Consider the following 18810-nt stretch of genomic DNA (forward strand, 5'->3'; position numbering starts at 1 on the left):
GACAGACATACAGTGCCTTCTGAGGATTATAGCCAAAATGGTTTTACTCTGTGGAATTAAACACAAAACAGACAGCTGATTGCTGTTAAATTTACACACACAGACCCAACTATTACAGTGTCTTCTCAGCTACAGACCCAGAGAGACTTTTCCTAGAATAGACCAGTTGTTGTGCTGGATTTGGGGATAAAAGGAGAGAAGGAGGAGAAGAAAGAGCAGGCAAAAGAAGAGAAGAAAAGGAGAGAGAAATAACAAGTCAGACATGTCGACAGTTTTGAAACACATGAAGTCTGTACCATTTAGCTGAGGTTGTGTTTTTCTTTTTATTCCATGTATTTGACAGATGAAAAGAAATCTCTGACACTGGCTGCAGATTCTCAGATTTAAGAACCCTCTCATTGACCCAAAGAAAGAGTTAAATGAATCACACTATCAAGGCCTTCAAACAAAGAAGAACTTGGGGAAAGCTTGAGAGTTTGCAGGGCATTTGGATGACATTTCTGGATGCCCTTTGTTTCCCCCTTTCAAGAAAAGCCCTTTCTTTCTTTGCCTTCTCACATAACAGCTTGAGATTCTTGTCACCCCCCACCCCCAAAATGCATTTGAACTTGCTGGGTTTGTTAAGAGTCGAGGCATGAAGCATTTTTCCATGGTAGAAAAGTTCTGGCATTCCACAGCAGAACTAATGTGGGATTTGGAAAGCCTGCCCTATTTGTGCAGTTAATTAGGGCTCCCCAAAGGCAGCTGATCCATCCATGTCACAGGAAACCTATCCTTTGATGAGGTGGAGGCCAGGGAAGGCTTAGAGTGCGTGAGCACCCTGAGTTGGTGGGGAACATGGATTGTACACCTGTTCCCCACAGGCTGCAACACGGATTCCAAGGAGCAAGGCCATGTGCTTTGGGTCCCCAGCCCAAAATAATCAGAAAGGGTGTTGCCAGGGTTGAGTCTAATCCTGGAACAGTGGGTTCCACTTGAATCAATGAAATGAGGTCTAGGTTCTAGCAGGAACAAAGTCTCAGCAGAAAAGCTACAGGTTTTAGACTCAAACAGACCTGTTTTCTAACTCTGGCACCATTAGAAGTTCTCCATTCTTAGAAAAGGAATTCATTTACTTCTGAGCTCTTATTTTTTTTTTCCATATGAAAGTGATACTGATGCCTACTCCTTGGGTCCATTACAACAACAAGAGCTAATTTTTGTTGAATAATTACTGTGAGTAGGGCACTATTCTAAGAGTATGGAATATATTAACTCTCCAGTCCTCTATGGATCATATAAAGTAAGTTCTATATTAGAGGTCAGCAAACTATGCCCCCCCCATGTGAAATCCTGTCCTCTGTCTGCTTTTGCAATAAAGTTTTATTGGGCCACGGTCATGGCCAATCGTTCACTTGCACACTACAGATGCTTACATACTCCTACCGCAGGGCTGAAGAGTTGTAACAGACCACATCGCCCACAAAACCTGAAATAGTTGACCTCTGACCCTTCTTAGAAAAAACTGACTAACCCCTGCTTTAAATAATCCCAACTTGAAGAAAATAAGCCAAAGACATTTTAAGTAACCAAGAGGCAACACAGTCAGTTGGGCTTCTATGGTGTGAACCATACACAGTCTGACTCATGAATCTGTACTCTTCACCAGGGTCCTATAGCGTATCAAGTGCCTAAAGTGGTGTTTGGTCCAAAGGACATGCTTGGTACATCTGTTCCACTAGCCGTTCTCAGCATTCCATATGGTGCTGCTTACCTATGACCTATGCCTCCCTTCACAGGTTCTTAGCAACCCCAGTCATCTTGGCCTTCTCTTGTGCCAGATGAGGAGGAGGAGGAGGAAGAGGAGGACAATGATTATTGGTACAAGGGATTGAAATCAGGGTGCTTGACCACAGAGCTAAATCCCCAGTGACCCCCTCCTATTCTAAATCATAAGAATGTTTATTTTAAAATAAATAATGTTTAGTATAGCATTGGAAGACCTTGTGCCAAATATTTGATTAACACATGCCTTTCGGAGAATTTTCTTCATGTTTCTTAAAATGTAATATATTTTTTATGACTGGTAGCTATTAAAATTAAGCAATCATGGGGCTGGGGTTGTGACTCAGTGATAGAGCGCTCGCCTAGCACATACAGAGCACTGGGTTCAATCCTCAGCACCACATAAAAATAAAATAAAGGTATTGTGTCCAACTACAACCAAGACAAAATATTTTTTAAGAAATTAAGCCATCAAAATCTATCATAAATTTCTAAAATTTGAAGCAAAATAAAGAAGAAAATAAAAATTATAGCATCCCACCATCTGCAGGTCTCTCTATGTTGCTTAGGGCCTCAATAAGTTGCGGAGATGGGCCTCTGTCTTACAGTTGTCCTGCCTAAGCAGGAGAGATTACAAGCATGCACCACCAAGCCCTGCTCAGATTATATTTTCAACTCAGCAGAATTCTGGCTATTTTATATCAGTATCTCAGTCAAACAAACAACTCCATGAAATTTGGTGTCACTGTCTTCACTTAAAAAATAGAGACCCCTCCTGACCCCTGAGTTCGCAGTAATCTTTACTCTCTTTTGGGGATCCTCCAAGGGAATACTGCTAGGAGTTTTTGAATGTTTTATGCTGCAAACTAGCATTAAAGAAAAAAAAAGTAGGGGAGACTTGAGAAAGGATTATAATCTTATTGGGAAGAGAAAAATCTAAAGTCTTGGGACAACAGCAGGCATTTTATTTTATTGTTTTTCTTAATTTTTTAATTCTAATTAGTTATACATAACAATAGAATGCATTTTAACACATTGTACACAAAATGAGCACAGCTTGTCCTTCCTCTGGCAGTGCAGTGTCACACTGGTATTGTAATCATTCATGTATATAGGATAATAATGACCATCCTTCCCATCCCCACCCTTCCCCTCACTCTCCTCTGCATAATCCAAAATTCCTTCATTCTTCCCTATGCCTCCCACCCCATTATGGATCAGCATCCACTGATCAAAGAAAAATTCAAGCTTTGGTTTTGGGGGTTCGGCTTATTTCACTTAGCATGATTTTTTTCCAGCTCCATCCATTTACCTGCAGATGCCATAATTTTATTCTTTAAGGCTGCATAGTATTCAGTTGTGTATATGTGCCACATTTTCTTTATCCATTCATCCGTGGAAAGGCACCTAGGTTGGTTCCATAGTTTAGCTATTGTGAATTGAGCTGCTTTAAGCATTGATGTGGCTATGTCACTATAGTATGAACAGCAGGCATTTTAAAGTGAAGTTATTTAGCAGATTGCAAGTGGGAATGAATTCAGAATGCTGTGGACAGGGGAGGTGGGGGCTGCCAAAGTCTTCTTGGTCAAACATAAACTTGGCCTTGAATGTGGGGATGAATTTAGAAAGGAGAGATATTATCCTATTTTATAGTGAGAAAACTGAGCCCTAGGCAGCAGCAATAAAACTAATGGGAAAATGAGAAACATTCTACCATGCATATTTCAACAGTGCAGGGCTTCTGGGTTGTTCCTTTTCTTTGGTGGATACTTGTGCCTGTGGTTGGGATTTTATAGTGTACCTATACAATCTTAGCATATGTATGCAAATGGTTGCTCCTTGTTTTGACACTGATATCTATATCATTGCTCATGGACTCAGAGGGAGGGTCATGATTTAGAGACCCTGCACTTCCTGGGCCACTCTGATATCTCCCAGTATAGGCAATGGGGAACTGAGCAGCGGAAGCCATAAGGAAAGGAACTATTTCCCAACAAAGTCCAGCTGGATGGGAACTGGGAAAGACAGGAAAAAGGAAGTAGCATGTATTCAAAAGTGTGACATGTGGCTGTGAGGCAATCTTGGGATAAGCACCTGGAACTTGAGTTAGGGATGACTGAAGAGAGCATGCCGGAAAGAGAAGCCAGAGGGCCCAGCCAGCACTGCTTAGATCTTACCACTTAGCCGCAGTTGAGGGACAGAGGACAAGGAGTATGAGGTATAGGGGCTAGTCCTGGCTTCACCACTATGACATTATGTGAAAAGAGGAAAAAAGGGGACACTTAAGTGCTGATTGGGCCATGTGACATCTCACTGCATCTTCCCATTAGATCTGCCAGGTAGTGATGAGAGGAAAAGTAGGTAACCCTGAAACACTCCAGTGTGCCAACACTTGCTAAAGTCTCTTCTAATCACTTTCCATATGTTAACTCATCTAATCTTCATAGAAACCCTTTAAATTAGGAGGTACTTTTATGTCCTTTATATAGATGAGTGGATTGAGGCATGGAGAGGTTCCATAGCTCTATGGTTCCATGGTTGTCCTCACACAGTGGGTACATAAAAATCTCTGAACTCAGGTGACTTGACTATCACACAGCCTCATGGGAAAACCGATAGGAATTCTGAGCCCAGTTTTATAGACAATGAGACTGAGAGTCCAAGAAGATAAAGGACTTGGCTCAAGATCAGAAGAATTAGTAAATTACTGTACTGTCATTTGAACTGAGTCTTCACTCTGATCCTGGCACTCTTTCTATAAGATCATACTGCCTCCTACTGTCCTACAATCACAAACCTGCTTACATACATGTGATATAAGGCTTCTCTGACCAGGTAGGAAAATGAAGTAGGTAGACCAGCCAGGCTCATGGATGGTGATGGAAAGGGTCTACCCTCTAGACTGTAACCTCCTCTGAGAGGACAGGCCAGTTCCCACCTCCAATCCTGCATTTGCTGCAGGCAGGGGGTGGAGGGGTAGTTCTCAAGTATTTGTTGAGCATAGCATATTACAGATTTAGAAGGTGTGGGGATGCTCCCTAGCACCAGGCTGTAACCAGCATGCCCCCATGCTAGCTCCTCACCCCCTGGAAGCACCTGGAATGGTGAGGTACTGACCATGTCCTTGCAATTGTATCACCTGCACCTTCTCCAAGGTGTGTATACCCAGGGGAGCATTCTGGGGTTAAAGTTAACCCTTCCCACCACTCACCTGCACATTCACATCTCACTTCTATGCCATGGGCCAGGGTACCCCACTTAGAAGTCCCCTTGCCATAGTCTGGTATTGCTCACAACCTGACTGGGCTTTCCCTGCCTCCCTGGGATCCTCAGCCCCTGGCTGGCTGGATCCTGGTCATCCCAGTGCCCTTGGCTTTCTGTCCCTATAGTACTACCATCTAGTACCTCAACACAGCCACCCTACCCCTGAACAATTTTCTTTTGCTCTCAGAGCACCTTTATCCACTTTTAAAGGCGACACCCAGCTCCACACTGGAGTCCTCTCTCGCTGCAGCCCATAGGAGGGCCATCCCCACCAGACTAGTACCTGCCGGTCTTGGGACAGAAATGGATGACTTGTTTAACCACCTTCTTGAAGACCTGTCCCTGGTCCCTGGCATCTTTACCAAGCCCACCTCTTCCTGGCCTGCTGGCTGCCAACTCAATTGCATGAGGTTCTTGAGGCTCTTTTGGGGAACAGCAAAATCCCTGCAGCCTAGTTGAGTCTTTTAACAAAAGAAATCTAAAGCATCTTTTCTTTTTTTTTTAATGTACATTAAACTGCTACACCTAGTGCAGTAGCCTCTGGAATCATAAGGATATGGTTCAAACTCTGCCACTTGCTGGCTGGCCCATCCTGTGGGAAGTCCTTAACCCTTCTTAACCTTGCCTCCTCATTTGTGAAGTGGAGCTTGAATAAGGCCTACTTTATTAGGCAATCGTGAGAATTCAGTGAAATGATGTGTTTGTAAGCAAGTAATCACAGTACCTGACAGGCAGGAAGTTCAGAAAATGACAGTTACTATCAGCATTATATTAAGAATCATTATAGGAAGTACCGTCTAAGATTTCCCGGAGATGTTTCATTCAGATTGTTAGTTATTCAACAAACATTTATTGAGATGCCACCAGATTGAAGGGATGTATAATTATGTTTTACAAATGAAGCCGTGTTTGTTAGTCACCTATCATAGGCTGTATGCTATTTTAACCATTTTAGGGACATTATTGCATTTAATCTTGATAAAGACCCTGTGAGCAAGCAGAAATTATAATTTTCATTTTTACAAATGAAGAAACTGAGGTTCAAAGTGGTTAAAGCCACAGAGAAGTGGCCAGTGATTGAATATGGCAAACACCACCCTTAAATAAACCAGGATATTCAAAATTCAAGCCCCCACTATCAAGAGATCCACATTTTGCTCTCATATATTATGCAGCAAAATGCCTTTCTTTATGAAACTTTCTGTTAGAGGGAAGGTCCTTGGGGAATGGTTTCAATTTCATCCTATGGGTAAAAATCTCTGTGAAAGGGGCAAGTTCCCAAGCCTATGGGAGCATGCAAATGACAGCCCAGAGCGCTATCCTCTGATGATTATTACAATGTCGCCCAGCAGAGGACCTTCTCTCGGTTTGTGGGGCTGGAAGCCTTGGGGGAAGAGGCAGCAGGTGAGGGGCTCCTACTGGACTTGCCCAAGGCCTGCTGAGTAATTCTTTTGTTTTCTGAGCTTGCCCTTTGGACTCCTGCCTTAATGCTCTGGCCACTGAAAGCCGACTATGTCAAGGAAAGAAGGTCCTCCAGTTAGTTGAGGTTTTATTCTGTTTCCACTTTAGTGGTTTTGAAATTAATTACAGACTGTGGGTTGTGCCTACATGTGCAAAATGAAATGAGAGCTTGAGCCAATTGCTTTTATATCAAAGAGAGGAAAATCTACTTTTCTTTCCATTATCTAAAGATTTCAGGCATATGTAAGGTTTTGTAAGAATATATTGAATTATGTGAAAAATTGGCCTCAAGCCTTCATTTCACTTTGCTTGTCTAGAAACAGTCTCAAATGTTGTTTCAGGAAGGAGATGAAATGCATTTGACTTGTATGGTACTGAGGAGTCTCCTTGGAACTCCTGCAGGCTAAGAGATTTTGATATTGTCACAGACCATTTGTGTGTGTATGGGGGGCGATATTATGTGTATTATGAAGAATGGCTTCGTTAAAACTATAAAATAATTTTTTTAAAAAAGGCTGGAGTACCACGATTAAGTTTCAAAACGATGAGCTTCCATTCATCTTCTTCACCCATTCATTCGCTCCTTCCTGTGGTCTCGAGGCCCCATCTCTGAGTATATACTCTGCTCTTGCCCACTCTGTTCCAGCTGGCCTGACCTCTCCCCTCTTTCCATGTGCTGATCACACTTCCCACTCAGGGCTTTCACACTGACTCTTTCCTCCACCTGGAATCCCCTTCCTGCAAGTATTTGTGTGGTTCACTCTCATTTTAGATCTCTGCTCCAATATCATTTTATCACAGAGATGCCATTCCTGGCCACCTGGGCTAACAGCCTTCCCACTCCAACCTTCCTCAGTTCTCTTCCTCTACTTGACTTCTTCCTCCCTAGAACTTATCACCACCAGACGTAATATATATGCTTGTGGATATATGTACATGCACATAAAACTTTTTAAAACAGTTTTGTAGTTACAAAAAAAAAAGTGTGAAGATATTATAGCAAGTTCCATGAACCTCACACATAGTTTCTCTTATTATTAACATCTAATGTGATTATGGTGCCTTTGATCACAATCAATGAGCCAATATTGATACTTATTATTAGCTAAAATGTGTACTTTTTTGTACTAGGGATTGAACCCAGGAATAACTTAACCACTGAGCCATATCCCCAGCCCCGCCCCCCTTTTGTATTTTATTTAGAAACAGGGTCTCACTGAGTTGCTTAGCACCTCGCTAAGTTTCTGAGGCTGGCTTTGAACTCTTGATCCTCTTGCCTGAGCCTCTCAAGCTGCTGGGATTACTGGCATGTACCACCACGCCCAGCTAAAGTTGGTACTTTATCCAGACTTCCTTAGTGTTTGCCTAGTGAACCTCTGTGTTCTCTGATCCCCTCTAAGATACCACGCTGCATTTAGTCTTCCTGTCTTCTTAAGCTCCTCTGGTTTGGGTGCCGTTGACAGTTTTGAGGAGCTCTGGTCAAGTATTTTGCAGTATGTCTTTCAATTAGAATTTGTCTGATATTTTTCTCATGAATTCAAATCTCTCTCCTTTTATTACCCATCCACTCTTACATGTTGTTTATTTTTCCATTAAAACACCTGACATATTAATTTTAATTGTTTTAAAATTCCCCCAATAATTTCAAAACTTGTGTTATATCTAAACCTGGGTTTGCTTGTTCTCTCTCTATGGACTGCAGGCGGGGTAGGGTCAATGGTTTGGTTCTCTTTTTTTTTTTTCCCATTGCCCTTTGGCTGCCTTTTAATTTTCTGTTGAAAGCTGGACATGATATATCAGGCAACAGGAACTGAGCTAAGTAGATCTTTTTGTGAGATTTCTTTGTAGAAGAAATCACATTGGACTGTGTTCAATGTTTTCTGTAGTCCCAGGTGCCAGAGTTTCAGATGCACCCTTGTCCTTGTTTCATCTCCTCTCCTGTCTTCGGGCTTCCCTAAGAACTCCTCCTTCGAGTCTATTTCTAGCAGCACTTTGAGCTGTAATTCACTATTATTCTGGAGTCATGTTGGTTTCATTTTAAAGTGTGGGGAAGAAAAAGCATTCTATAATATTTTGATTATTACTGTCTTTTACTGGGCCCCTGTGGGTAACCTTTACAAATGTTTTTAGCTCCCCCAAGATACACAGACACACACACCTTCATTGAGACAGGAACAATAGAGTTAGAGCAATATCCTTCTCCTGAGGGGGATGAGGCTTAGGTGAAGTCTTTTCCCCTTGAAGGTAGGCCTTCGGCCTTTGTTATGGAAAGCACTTGTATCTGACTCTCCCTGCCATGGCCAACAGAGGAGCCACCAGTCACAGTGAGAATATGGTAGGTTTCTTAGAGGTAAAACCCATGAAAGTGTGTCCTTTCCCCACTTAAATTGCAACCTCAGAAGTTTCTCACTCCATACCCTTCATTCCACGCACAACCCCAACACTTCAAATTATCACCCATGTGTTCCTGCCAGTTGGTGGCTCCAGTGGCTTCTATTCCAGGCAGGGAGGTTTCAGGTGTGATTGCCTGAAGTCTACCATCTCTCCAGATACGGGGCGATAGTTTGCACTATAACCTGGGTTCTCTACCTGATCTAAGAAAAGTCAAGAGATTTGCCATTTATTATTATCCTTCTTATCGTAGGGAAGAAAGTAATGCCTTCTGAATCCTTTATATGTCGGAGCTGGAGCTGTAACTACAGGTCTCTGTGTATATTTCCTTGATGTATTTTCTGATTTTCCCCTACTAGAACATGAATTTTAGCAATTCTGTTCAGAATATGAACTTCTAGAAAGTCTGTTACATTCATGGCTCTAGCTCAGTAGCTAGAATAGTACCTGACTCAGAATAGGTGCTCAGTAGATATTTGTTAAATGAATTAATTATTCTGTTGCTATTCCCTGATCACATTGGTATGCTAGGCACTATGCTTGGTATGGAGATACAATAAGGAAAGAGAAACATATTGTGTCTGCAGTTACTATGATGAGGCATGGTGCACATACACTTAAAATAGAATTAACAATAAACTATGGATAAGAATTGGGAGGAGTTGAAAGTATGAAGGACCTGTGATTAAACTAGCCTAAGCAAGAGAGAGGTAAAGCAGCACTGGACAAGGAAACCACCCCTGAGCTGAGTTGTAAAGTCTGAGCGGCTGTCAGCCTATGTCAGGAGGGGGAACAGCACAGACCTGCTAAAGTCCACATCAGACAATATGCAAAGTGACTTACTTAACCTGCCCCATGTAGCACTTGGTGTTCCATACCAGGCAGGCCACCATTAAGCATTTCCCACTTCAGGAAACCAAAGTGAGTGGACAAAATGTCACAATTGCTACACGATGGAGCAAGTCTCAGCTCAAAATCCATTTTCTCTCTATTAGAAAGATGAGTCAAGCATGACTCTGAGGGTTCTGAGGAGCTCAATACACATACAGGATTTCTTGGGACCAAGGCTCCTTTTTAGTGTATGTATTATTGCTCTCTTTCTTTAAGATTTCAGCTCTAAAAGCAATGAGATGAAAATCAGGGCTGCTTTGTGAATGTCCACAAACCACTGGGGGGGAGGGGAGAGTTTTGTCAAAGAAGGCGGGAAAGAAAAATAAATGTGGGCTTCTGCTCCTGAAGCCTCAGCCCAGTGAGCCAGACTTTCCCGGAATACTCTAGGCCTCTTCAAAGGCCTATTGTGGAAAGTCTCCAGATGTGCATGGAAGGCCTCATTGGGGCGCGTCCCAGTGAAGAGCCTTTTAAGCTTGAGCTGAGATGAAGGAAATTGACTGACGAGTCCCACCAGGTGGCCGTGTTCTGAAGGAGTCCAGATTCCACCATAACCTTGGGAGCTGGGTAATTAGCCAATTTGAATTCCTGTGCCAAACAGTGTATCTTCCTTGATTTCAGAAAGCAGTGGTCTTTTTTGCTGGAGAGAGGGGAGGGAGGCACTCTCCCAATGATTTATCTACCTGGAAATTGTTAGTGACAGCCTGGTCATTCCTCAGCATATCTTTTGGGGGCTATGAAGGATTTCAGATTTGGGGAAAGTGGAGGCATGAAGTGATTCTTGTTGATTCTGCAGCAATGCCTCACAGCATTCTGAGAGTCAGAATCCTCAGGATTTTTGCTCTGATCCTCTGCCCCAAATCCCTGCTTAAGCTGTCAGCCCACTTCCCCAGCTGTCCTAGGTTTGAGGCCTCATCTTCCTCCTGCTAGAGTGAAGTCAGAGCCACAGCCTGGCTCTGCAGTTGGCTGTGTCATCTTGGACAAGTAGCATTAACCTCCCTGAGCCTCAGCTTCCTCATCTCTAACAGAAGGGCTATAGGAGGCCCCACATCATGTTGCTGTGAGGACAGAAGGGATTGCTAAGCCACTACACATAGCGCATCTGGCACACTATCTGGCACAGAATAAATATTCAATACATTGTCACTCCCTTCCTCTTGAATCTAGTTGTACAGGGAGGCAAGGGCTGTCCCATTTGGCCTTTGAATTTGACTTCTGTAGCTCTTTAAATCTTCTCCTTGCATGTACATATGCGCTTAGCTAAGTATTTTGAGATCACAGTGTATTTAGGGGAAAGTCCTTTTGGCTACAGCTAAAATTAGGCCTCTTTTTGCTCCTCTGTTTACCACCCTCCTTCCTATTTTAACTAATTAGAGGCATTGACACTAAGAAACACTTGAGAGAGGTTGGGCGAACAGCTGGGAGTGCTCTGGATGCCACAGCTGCTCCCTCCTTGCAGACACACACAGAGAGGCTGGTTCTGGGATGGGGGCAGGGAGGGCACCTCCTTGATGAAGATGGAAGCCAAAATCCATCTGTCTGTGTGGCAGGCAAGGCAGAGTTCTCCCGCACTGATCCTCTGTCTTCTGCTGAAAGGAGGAGGGCAAGAAAGTAACAGAGAGGGAGAGGGGGCAAGCAAGGGGAGGAGGAGATGTGCAGTTTAGCTGGTTGGCTGCGTATTTGGTTAATTCCTGCAAACCACTATTGCCCCTGCATAGACTACTGCAGGACTCACTCCTCTGGTTTGCAGTTGTAGGCTGCTCTCCCATTGGAACTAGAGAGGCCACAGGAAAATGCAAATCACATACCCTAAAGCTTCTATCATGAATTACCACCACTGCAATTAGAAAAAAATCCCAAATGCATCACATAGTCCTGAGTGCATGGATACATCCTCCTCTTTCTTCCGTAACTGCTGCAGTTCAGGCCCTCTGGATTTCATCCATTCCCTCCACTTCACCAGGTCTTTCTCTGCTGGAGCTAGATTCCTGGAGTTGAGTCTGGTTCACTGACTGACTACTACTTTCTACAGGCCTCCTTTCAAATTCCCTATTCAAGTCCTTCACACTGTCCGGTTGATGTCCCCATCCCATGCATTTCCCAGGTCAAGGTGTATGTGGTTCCAGGCAATCTCCATGCATAAGGGCCTAGTGGTTTTCATGCCCCTTCTCTCTGATCCCCACCCTTTGCCACCAACCTGAGGAAACTGGAGGATGCCTTGGAGGAATGGCCCAGGCCCAGGGCCAGGCACTGTGTCAGGAATGCAGAGGCTGCATTGAAACTCCCTGGCTATGCAGGACTTCTGCTGCTTTCAAAAGGATTTTTTTTTAAAAAAAGAAAAAGTGCCTTCACATCCCAGGTGTGGGTGCCAGATCTTGTAGCACTTATAAAAACAAATCCATTTCTTACTGAATAATTGAGCTTCAAGTCCACATGACCGGCTGATGTAAGCTTTGCCTGGTCTGTGAGGATCTTTGCAATATATTTCTCTTGATTTCTTTTCTTACTGTTGTACTCTGAGCAAGCTGAGGGAAAGCCAAGGCTCCCCTTCTCAGGTACCCTATGTTCCTGAATTAAACCCTAAAGCCCTTAAGGTCTAAAGAAGGGAATCTGTAAATAACATTTATCACTAATCCTCATTCTGCCAAAAGTGGGCCACAGGCCCAACCCAAAACTCTGAGTGAACTAATTATTCTGACAACTTTTTCTTCCTAAAACCTCCACCTGATCTATCATCAAAGCCTGTGGTCTGCATTGGGGGTGCCTCATGTATCTGGGCACTAGGAAAGCCATCTTCCTCCATGTCATACCTCTGCACCTGGCCCCCGCAGACTGAACACGAAGAGAAGCCAGATGGCAACAGCTGTGACTTCTTGGTATTCCTGAAACCTTGTGCTTTGGCCCTGTCTGCCTCTGATGCTGTCCCACTCACACTCCCCTCTGCACTTCTCATTTTGACAGTGTTTTTTCCCTCCCTCCACATGGTTCTCTCCTCTGGTGGACCCTGGCTTCTCCCACCCTTCACCTGTTCATGCCTATGTGTCCTTGGAACCTTAGCAAAGCCATAATATATGAACCATACAGACTTAGAGACACACACACCAGACATATAGGATATGAGTCAACCAAAGTTCAGAAATGTTAAGACTTTCCTTTATCTGTTAGGGTCCTAAAACATTCCCTAGGGGATGAGGACTTCCATTGTTCAGATCTGGTGTGGACTACTGTCCAGCAGAGAGGGAAGGGGTCTCAGGAGACAGCTCTCTGGGTAGCCTTTGCTATGAGACTCTTTCTTATATATTCCTACAGAGAGGACCTGGGGGAGGCTGTTACGGATCAATTCTTGTTCTGTCCTTGCCTCTAATCTGATAGATTTATTTCTTGCTAACCTGGCAGGGACTAATTTTTGAATAAACTAGTAAACTTTTCCTGCCCAAGCTACAAACATAGCCTCACCTGCCTCTCTAGCCATAGCCAAAAACATGGATTCACAGAATTTTTTTTTTTCGAGTCTTACTCTCCCAGGTGCAGTCTAATCTCTCAGAGATTAGGCACTGGAGGCCAAAAGAGAGTTGGGAGACCCTCTAACAGTGACTAGAAGTCATTCACATACAAAGCCTGTGCTCTCCCACTCCCAGCCATCCCCCACACACATGTCCTGGCCCTAGATGGTCTCTCTTCCACTTTCCAGCCTCTAGACAAGGGTTAGACCACCTTCCTCCTTTAGCTTATATTCGGTCCATGTGAGGCCCCCATCTCTCCTCAGCTGATGATAAAGATCTGTGCCTGGAAGCTGGAGTCCCCTATTGGAGCCCCACTGTGGGAAACCAGCTGATCTGGTGACCTCCTGTGGGTGTCACAGTTCCCCCCTCTCAGGGTGCACAGCACTCTGGCATTTTCACCACTGAATCCATTCTGCACAGAGGTGGCCAACATTTATGAGCTCTTGATTTATGCAAAACACTAAACTAGGAATTAACAATTACTTATCCACCCACCATTCCATCCAGGCAGACATTATTCTTGTGTTACAGAGAAGGAAAACAAAGTTTAGTAAAATCAGTACACCTTCTCGGGGTCACAGGTTGTTTTACTCCACTCTTACACTGCTGTGACTATAAAATCCAACAAGAACAATTTTAGAGGAGAAAAAGTTTATTTGAGGGCTCATGATTTCAGAGGTCTCAATCCATAGGCAGCAGGCTCCATTCCTTGGGGCTTGAGGTGAGGCAGAACAAACGTGGTGGAAGAGTGTGGTGGCAGGATGCAGCACACATGAGTATCAGAAAGCAGAGAGGTCTTCACTTGCTAAATACAAATATATACCCCACAGCCACGCCCCCACCCTTGCTCCCTCCAGCTCTACCCTACTCTCCTTCAATCACCACTTAGTTAATCCTATCAGGTTATCAGCTCACTGGTTGGATTAAAGTTCTCTGACCCAATCATTTCTCCTCTCAACCTTCTTGCACTGTGTCACAAATGAGCTTTTGGGGGACACCTCACATCCAAACCACAACATGGGTGTCAGATCAGGTATGTCTCCAGAGCTCATGCCACATCCTAGCTCAGTCCCAGGTACGGTAGAAAAAGAAATCAATATGACTTCCTTAAAAACAAGAAATATAGCTAATCTCTTCATTTATGCAGTATGCCGGGCACAGGATTCCTTTCTTGGATTTTTTTCCCCACTAAATACCTTCTGCTAAGGAACTGAGAATACAGAGAGCACACATTGGGTCTTTACACACGAATCTGTGAGAGCCAGAAACCAAGAACAAAGGAAGAGGCAGAAAAGCAGGGCCAAGTTAGGTTCTAGAGTGCACCCAACTCCAAGCTTTTTGATTTGTGGATGAGAAAGTTACAAATTTTCTAATTCACACCATTTACAAAGAAAGAGAACAGCATAGACCACAGGTCTCCTACCTCTTTTCACAGAATTCCCCCATCAGATAAGATCCCTCTCTTCAAACAGAAGAACCTTCAAGAACATTAATTTTGTACTCATCTAAAAGCCATGCTGAGCTACACCAAAGGTAATGGGTATTGGGGGGAAAAATGCTCTCAGAGAAACTCCCAGCTGAACACACAAAGACGTGGGTCTCTAAGGAACAGCATAAGGATTTTCTGAAGGAATCTATGCTGGTGAGATTACAAAAATCATAATATATGAATAAATGAACATATGGAAGAAATCAGCAAAACCCTTTCCTTCTTCCCATATGTAAACTCAGCCTTCGCCTAAAGTCCTTAAGTAAACGCAGATGCAGCCAAACCAGGCACCAGATGGCAAACAAGAGCTGGAATGAAAGGTAAAGAAAGCTTTCAGTGTTTATTTGAAGACTGGAAAAAAGCCATGATCCAAAATGCCATGGTCTCCCCAAAATGGCAACCCGGGGTCACCAAAGCCCAAACCATGGCCCCTAAGTAACCAAAACTAGAGTAATCATGATTGGAAAACTGTAGGGAAACCACCACTATCTTATGTGAATGGAATCCAGTGTTAGACTAAAGTGGTAATTCTGGGAAATGAAAGAAATGGTCAGAGTAAAGGATCAGTGCAGAACAGGAAGGTGGCAAGAGTCATCTTCAGCTGACAATTAACATGTGCCAGGAGCTTTGCATCCTTGGTCTTATTTAATCCTCTCAACTACTCACTAGGTATTGGCCAAATTCTATAAGTAAGGGAATTTCACAAATGGGTCAAGAGAGATTAGCTCCACCACCACCACCAGGTCACACCACAGGAATGCTAACCTAGCTTTTGGTGATTCTCCATGTGCTGCTTCCAGCTCTGTAGCTCTGAGTTCCAATCTTTTACCCTGTTGCCAGACCATGTAATATTTTTGTGGGGGGCAGAGGGTACTGGGGATTGAACTTAGGGGCACTCAACAACTGAGCCACATCCCCAACCCTATTTTATATTTTATTTAGAGACAGGGTCTCACTGAGTTGCTTAGTGCCTCATGTTTGCTGAGGCTGGCTTTGAACTCATGATCCTCCTGCCTCAGTCTCCCCAGCTGCTGGGATTATAGGCATGCGCCACCAAACCCAGCTACCATGTAATATTTGACAAAGAAAACATGGTCCCTGGAAGATTGCATTCAGTCCATAAATTCCTAGGCATCTCATTGCTAAGCCCCTGGAAATACCCAATGGGTTATACCTAAGTACCACACATATAGGAAAGCCATGAAGCACTCTCTCTGCCCATATTGCCCAAACCACTGGCCCCAATGAAGAGGTCACCTGGCCAGGTACTATCTTGAGGGGATACTAGAAAACACTTGGAGTAGGAGACAGAGCATTCCATTTGAGACCTTGACTCTACTTTAATGTCACAAAAGGCACCCTTGCATGTTCCTCATCCACCCTTTATCTTGTGATGAGCATCAGTCATGTAAATAAATGCCAAGGAGTGTCCTGTGAGTTCTTGCTTTCATTGTGCATGAGTTTATATATTGTAGGTAGTAAGTTCTGATAATGTGTTAGCTTTGATTAAAAGTTTTAAATGAACAATAAAATGTGTTCTCCACCCCCAATTCAGTTAAACCATTCGTTTGCTTGAAGGTGGTGTGGTAGGGTAGCAAATACTTTCAAGTTAGACAGCCCTTATTCCTAACTCCCCCACCATCTAAGCATGCTCTCTTGGGCAAGCCACATGATGCTTTGGGTTTTAATCTCCTTGTCTCTAAAATGGAGCTAACATACACCTCAAAGGACTGCTTTGATAATTTATTTTTCACTTTCTTCATACCCATCTCCTCTCTTCACATGGCTCTTTTTCTTTCTTCCATTGTTTTGCCTTAGCAAATCCCAGTTTTGGATAAATCCAGTTTTCTGAACACTCTAAGACAAAACCATGCAGCCATAAGAGAAGTTCTATCACTATATCATTGGTCACCAGTCTCCCTTACCCCTGTTTCCAGGTGGGTTTGGCCAGTGGGAGGCACCAGCAGGAGCTTGGAGGCATTTCTTTCCCAGCTGCAACCACCTATTGTCCATCTACTCACTTTAGACCACAATCCCTCAGGTGCCCCCTTCCCTACAACTTTCCCTGCATGATGGAAACCTATCCATTCTCCCTTTGTTTCTTCAAGCTAAGAGGTATTGATAGCTAGTGGTGTTGCTTGTCATCCAGAACTTGTTTCTTCCCTAAATCCAACTGTTTCCCTCCAATACTTTATTAAATAACTTGCTTCAGTTATCCAGTATGAGTGTCCATCTGTTTCTGACGGAACCTGACCATTTTATCATGTTGCTTAATTTCCCATTTTCTACGTACTTACGTCAGATTGTCCCAATTCCCACCCATCTTTCCTCTCACAGAGGAACTCTTAGTCTCAACACAAACTGACTCAAAAAGAAATTTAAAACCATTAGAAAGACACCCACTGCTATGGTTTGAATGTGCCCCCAAGAACTCATGTGTTCATGTGAAACTCAATCCCTAATGTAGCTGTGTTGAGAGATAGAATCTTTAAGAAGTGGTTAGGAATAGCCCTCATGGATGGGTTATTAAGGGAGGGAGGGAGTAGTTGTAGAAGACAGTTTCTGATGAGTCTGGTCCCTTTCCATTTCTCACGCTTGCTGCCTTGCCCTTCCACCTTCTGCATGGGATAATGAAGCAAGAAGACCCTTGCCCGATGCAGCTCATTAATCATAGAGTCCCCAACCTCCATAACTGTAAAACAAATAACATATTGTTTATAAATTATCCAGCCTATGGTATTCTGATATAGTAACACAAGCAGACTAAGACAATTGCCATCAAATCGTCTAGCTTTTTTTTTTTTTTTTTTTTTTTTTACCCAGTAGCATGCTGGAACTGGCTCTTCCTGGCTGACAAGGGTAGATTGTGTACATCTCTGCCCAGCCCCACATTCAGTACCCCTGCATTACTAACTCAAAAATGTCTACATTGGAAGTATTTGCAACACAGAAATTGATAAATTTTACATATTAGGTCTATTTATTTTTTGATAGGGTCAGTTGGACATTCTTCAGCACACTTCTCATAACCATTTCTTTTTCTCCTTCACATTTGTTATATAGGAAGATTTGTCACACCTATTTTCAAAGGCTCCTTTGTCTTCCACTGCTTCTGACATGCCACTCAATCCATTATCCTCTGTCAGTCCTGTGTGTTTAGGCTATCCTTCAACACTACCTCCTGCTCATCAGCATTTAAATATTGCCCTTGACCTGTGCTATCCAATACAGTAGCCACTAGTCAAATGTGGTTATTGACCCCTTAAGATGTGACTAGTTGTTCCAGTTTGGATAAACCCCCAAAGCTCATTGTGAGATAATTCAAGAACGTTCACAGGTGAAATAACTAGATTATGAGAGTTATAACCTTATCAGTGGATTAATCCATTTATATGAATTAACTAGGTAGTAACTATAGGTATGTAAGATGTAGCTAGAGGAGGTAGATCTAGGGGCATGCCTTTGGGATTTCTATTTTATCCCTGTTGAATGAAGCTCTCACTTTGTGCTTCCCTGTTGCCACATCCTGAGCTGTTTTCCTCCACCAAACCTTCCACCATAATGTTCTGACTCACCTTGGACCCAGAGGTACAGAGTTGACCTCAAAACCATGAGCCAACTTTTCCTCCTCTAATTGTTCTCCAACTTTTCCTCCTCTAACTAGGTCTTTCGGTCACGGAACAACAACAAAAAGAAAAGAAAAAAAACTGACTAAATCACTGCTCCAAATCAAAATGTGTAAAACACACACCAAATTTCAAAGGCTTAGTATAAAAAATGTGAAATATCTCATTAATAATTTTTGTATTGATTACTTGGTAAACTTGTAATATTTTGGACATAATAGGTTAAATAAAATTAAACTCACCAGGGATGTTTTAAACTTTTAAAAAGTGACTACTAAAAATTTTTAAATTACTTATGCATCTCATATTATTTCTGTTGGATTGCATTTCCATAAACTCTCCCACCTTAAAAATAAAACTACTGCTACTATGAAGCCCTTCAGTTACTGCCTCTCTCAGCCAAAAATGTTGCATAAGTTGTGTC

At 43.1% G+C, this 18810-nt stretch overlaps 1 protein-coding gene across 16 annotated transcripts in view; it reads left to right on the plus strand.

Annotated features, from left to right (window-relative positions):
• Fggy (FGGY carbohydrate kinase domain containing) overlaps positions 1–18810 on the plus strand; it is a 409490-nt gene that overhangs the window by 352125 nt on the left and 38555 nt on the right. The window contains exon 16 of one of the 16 annotated variants that reach the window (XM_071617889.1): positions 14707–14790. The exons of the other annotated variants lie outside the window; for them this stretch is intronic. Within the exon in view, the coding sequence (XP_071473990.1) occupies positions 14707–14724 (18 nt within the window). The 3' untranslated portion in view covers positions 14725–14790. Of the gene's footprint in view, positions 1–14706; positions 14791–18810 lie in introns of those variants that run through there. 16 annotated transcript variants of the gene reach the window in all.

Source organism: Marmota flaviventris, chromosome 10, assembly GCF_047511675.1.
Source record: "Marmota flaviventris isolate mMarFla1 chromosome 10, mMarFla1.hap1, whole genome shotgun sequence".
Classification (NCBI taxonomy): Eukaryota; Metazoa; Chordata; class Mammalia; order Rodentia; family Sciuridae; genus Marmota; species Marmota flaviventris.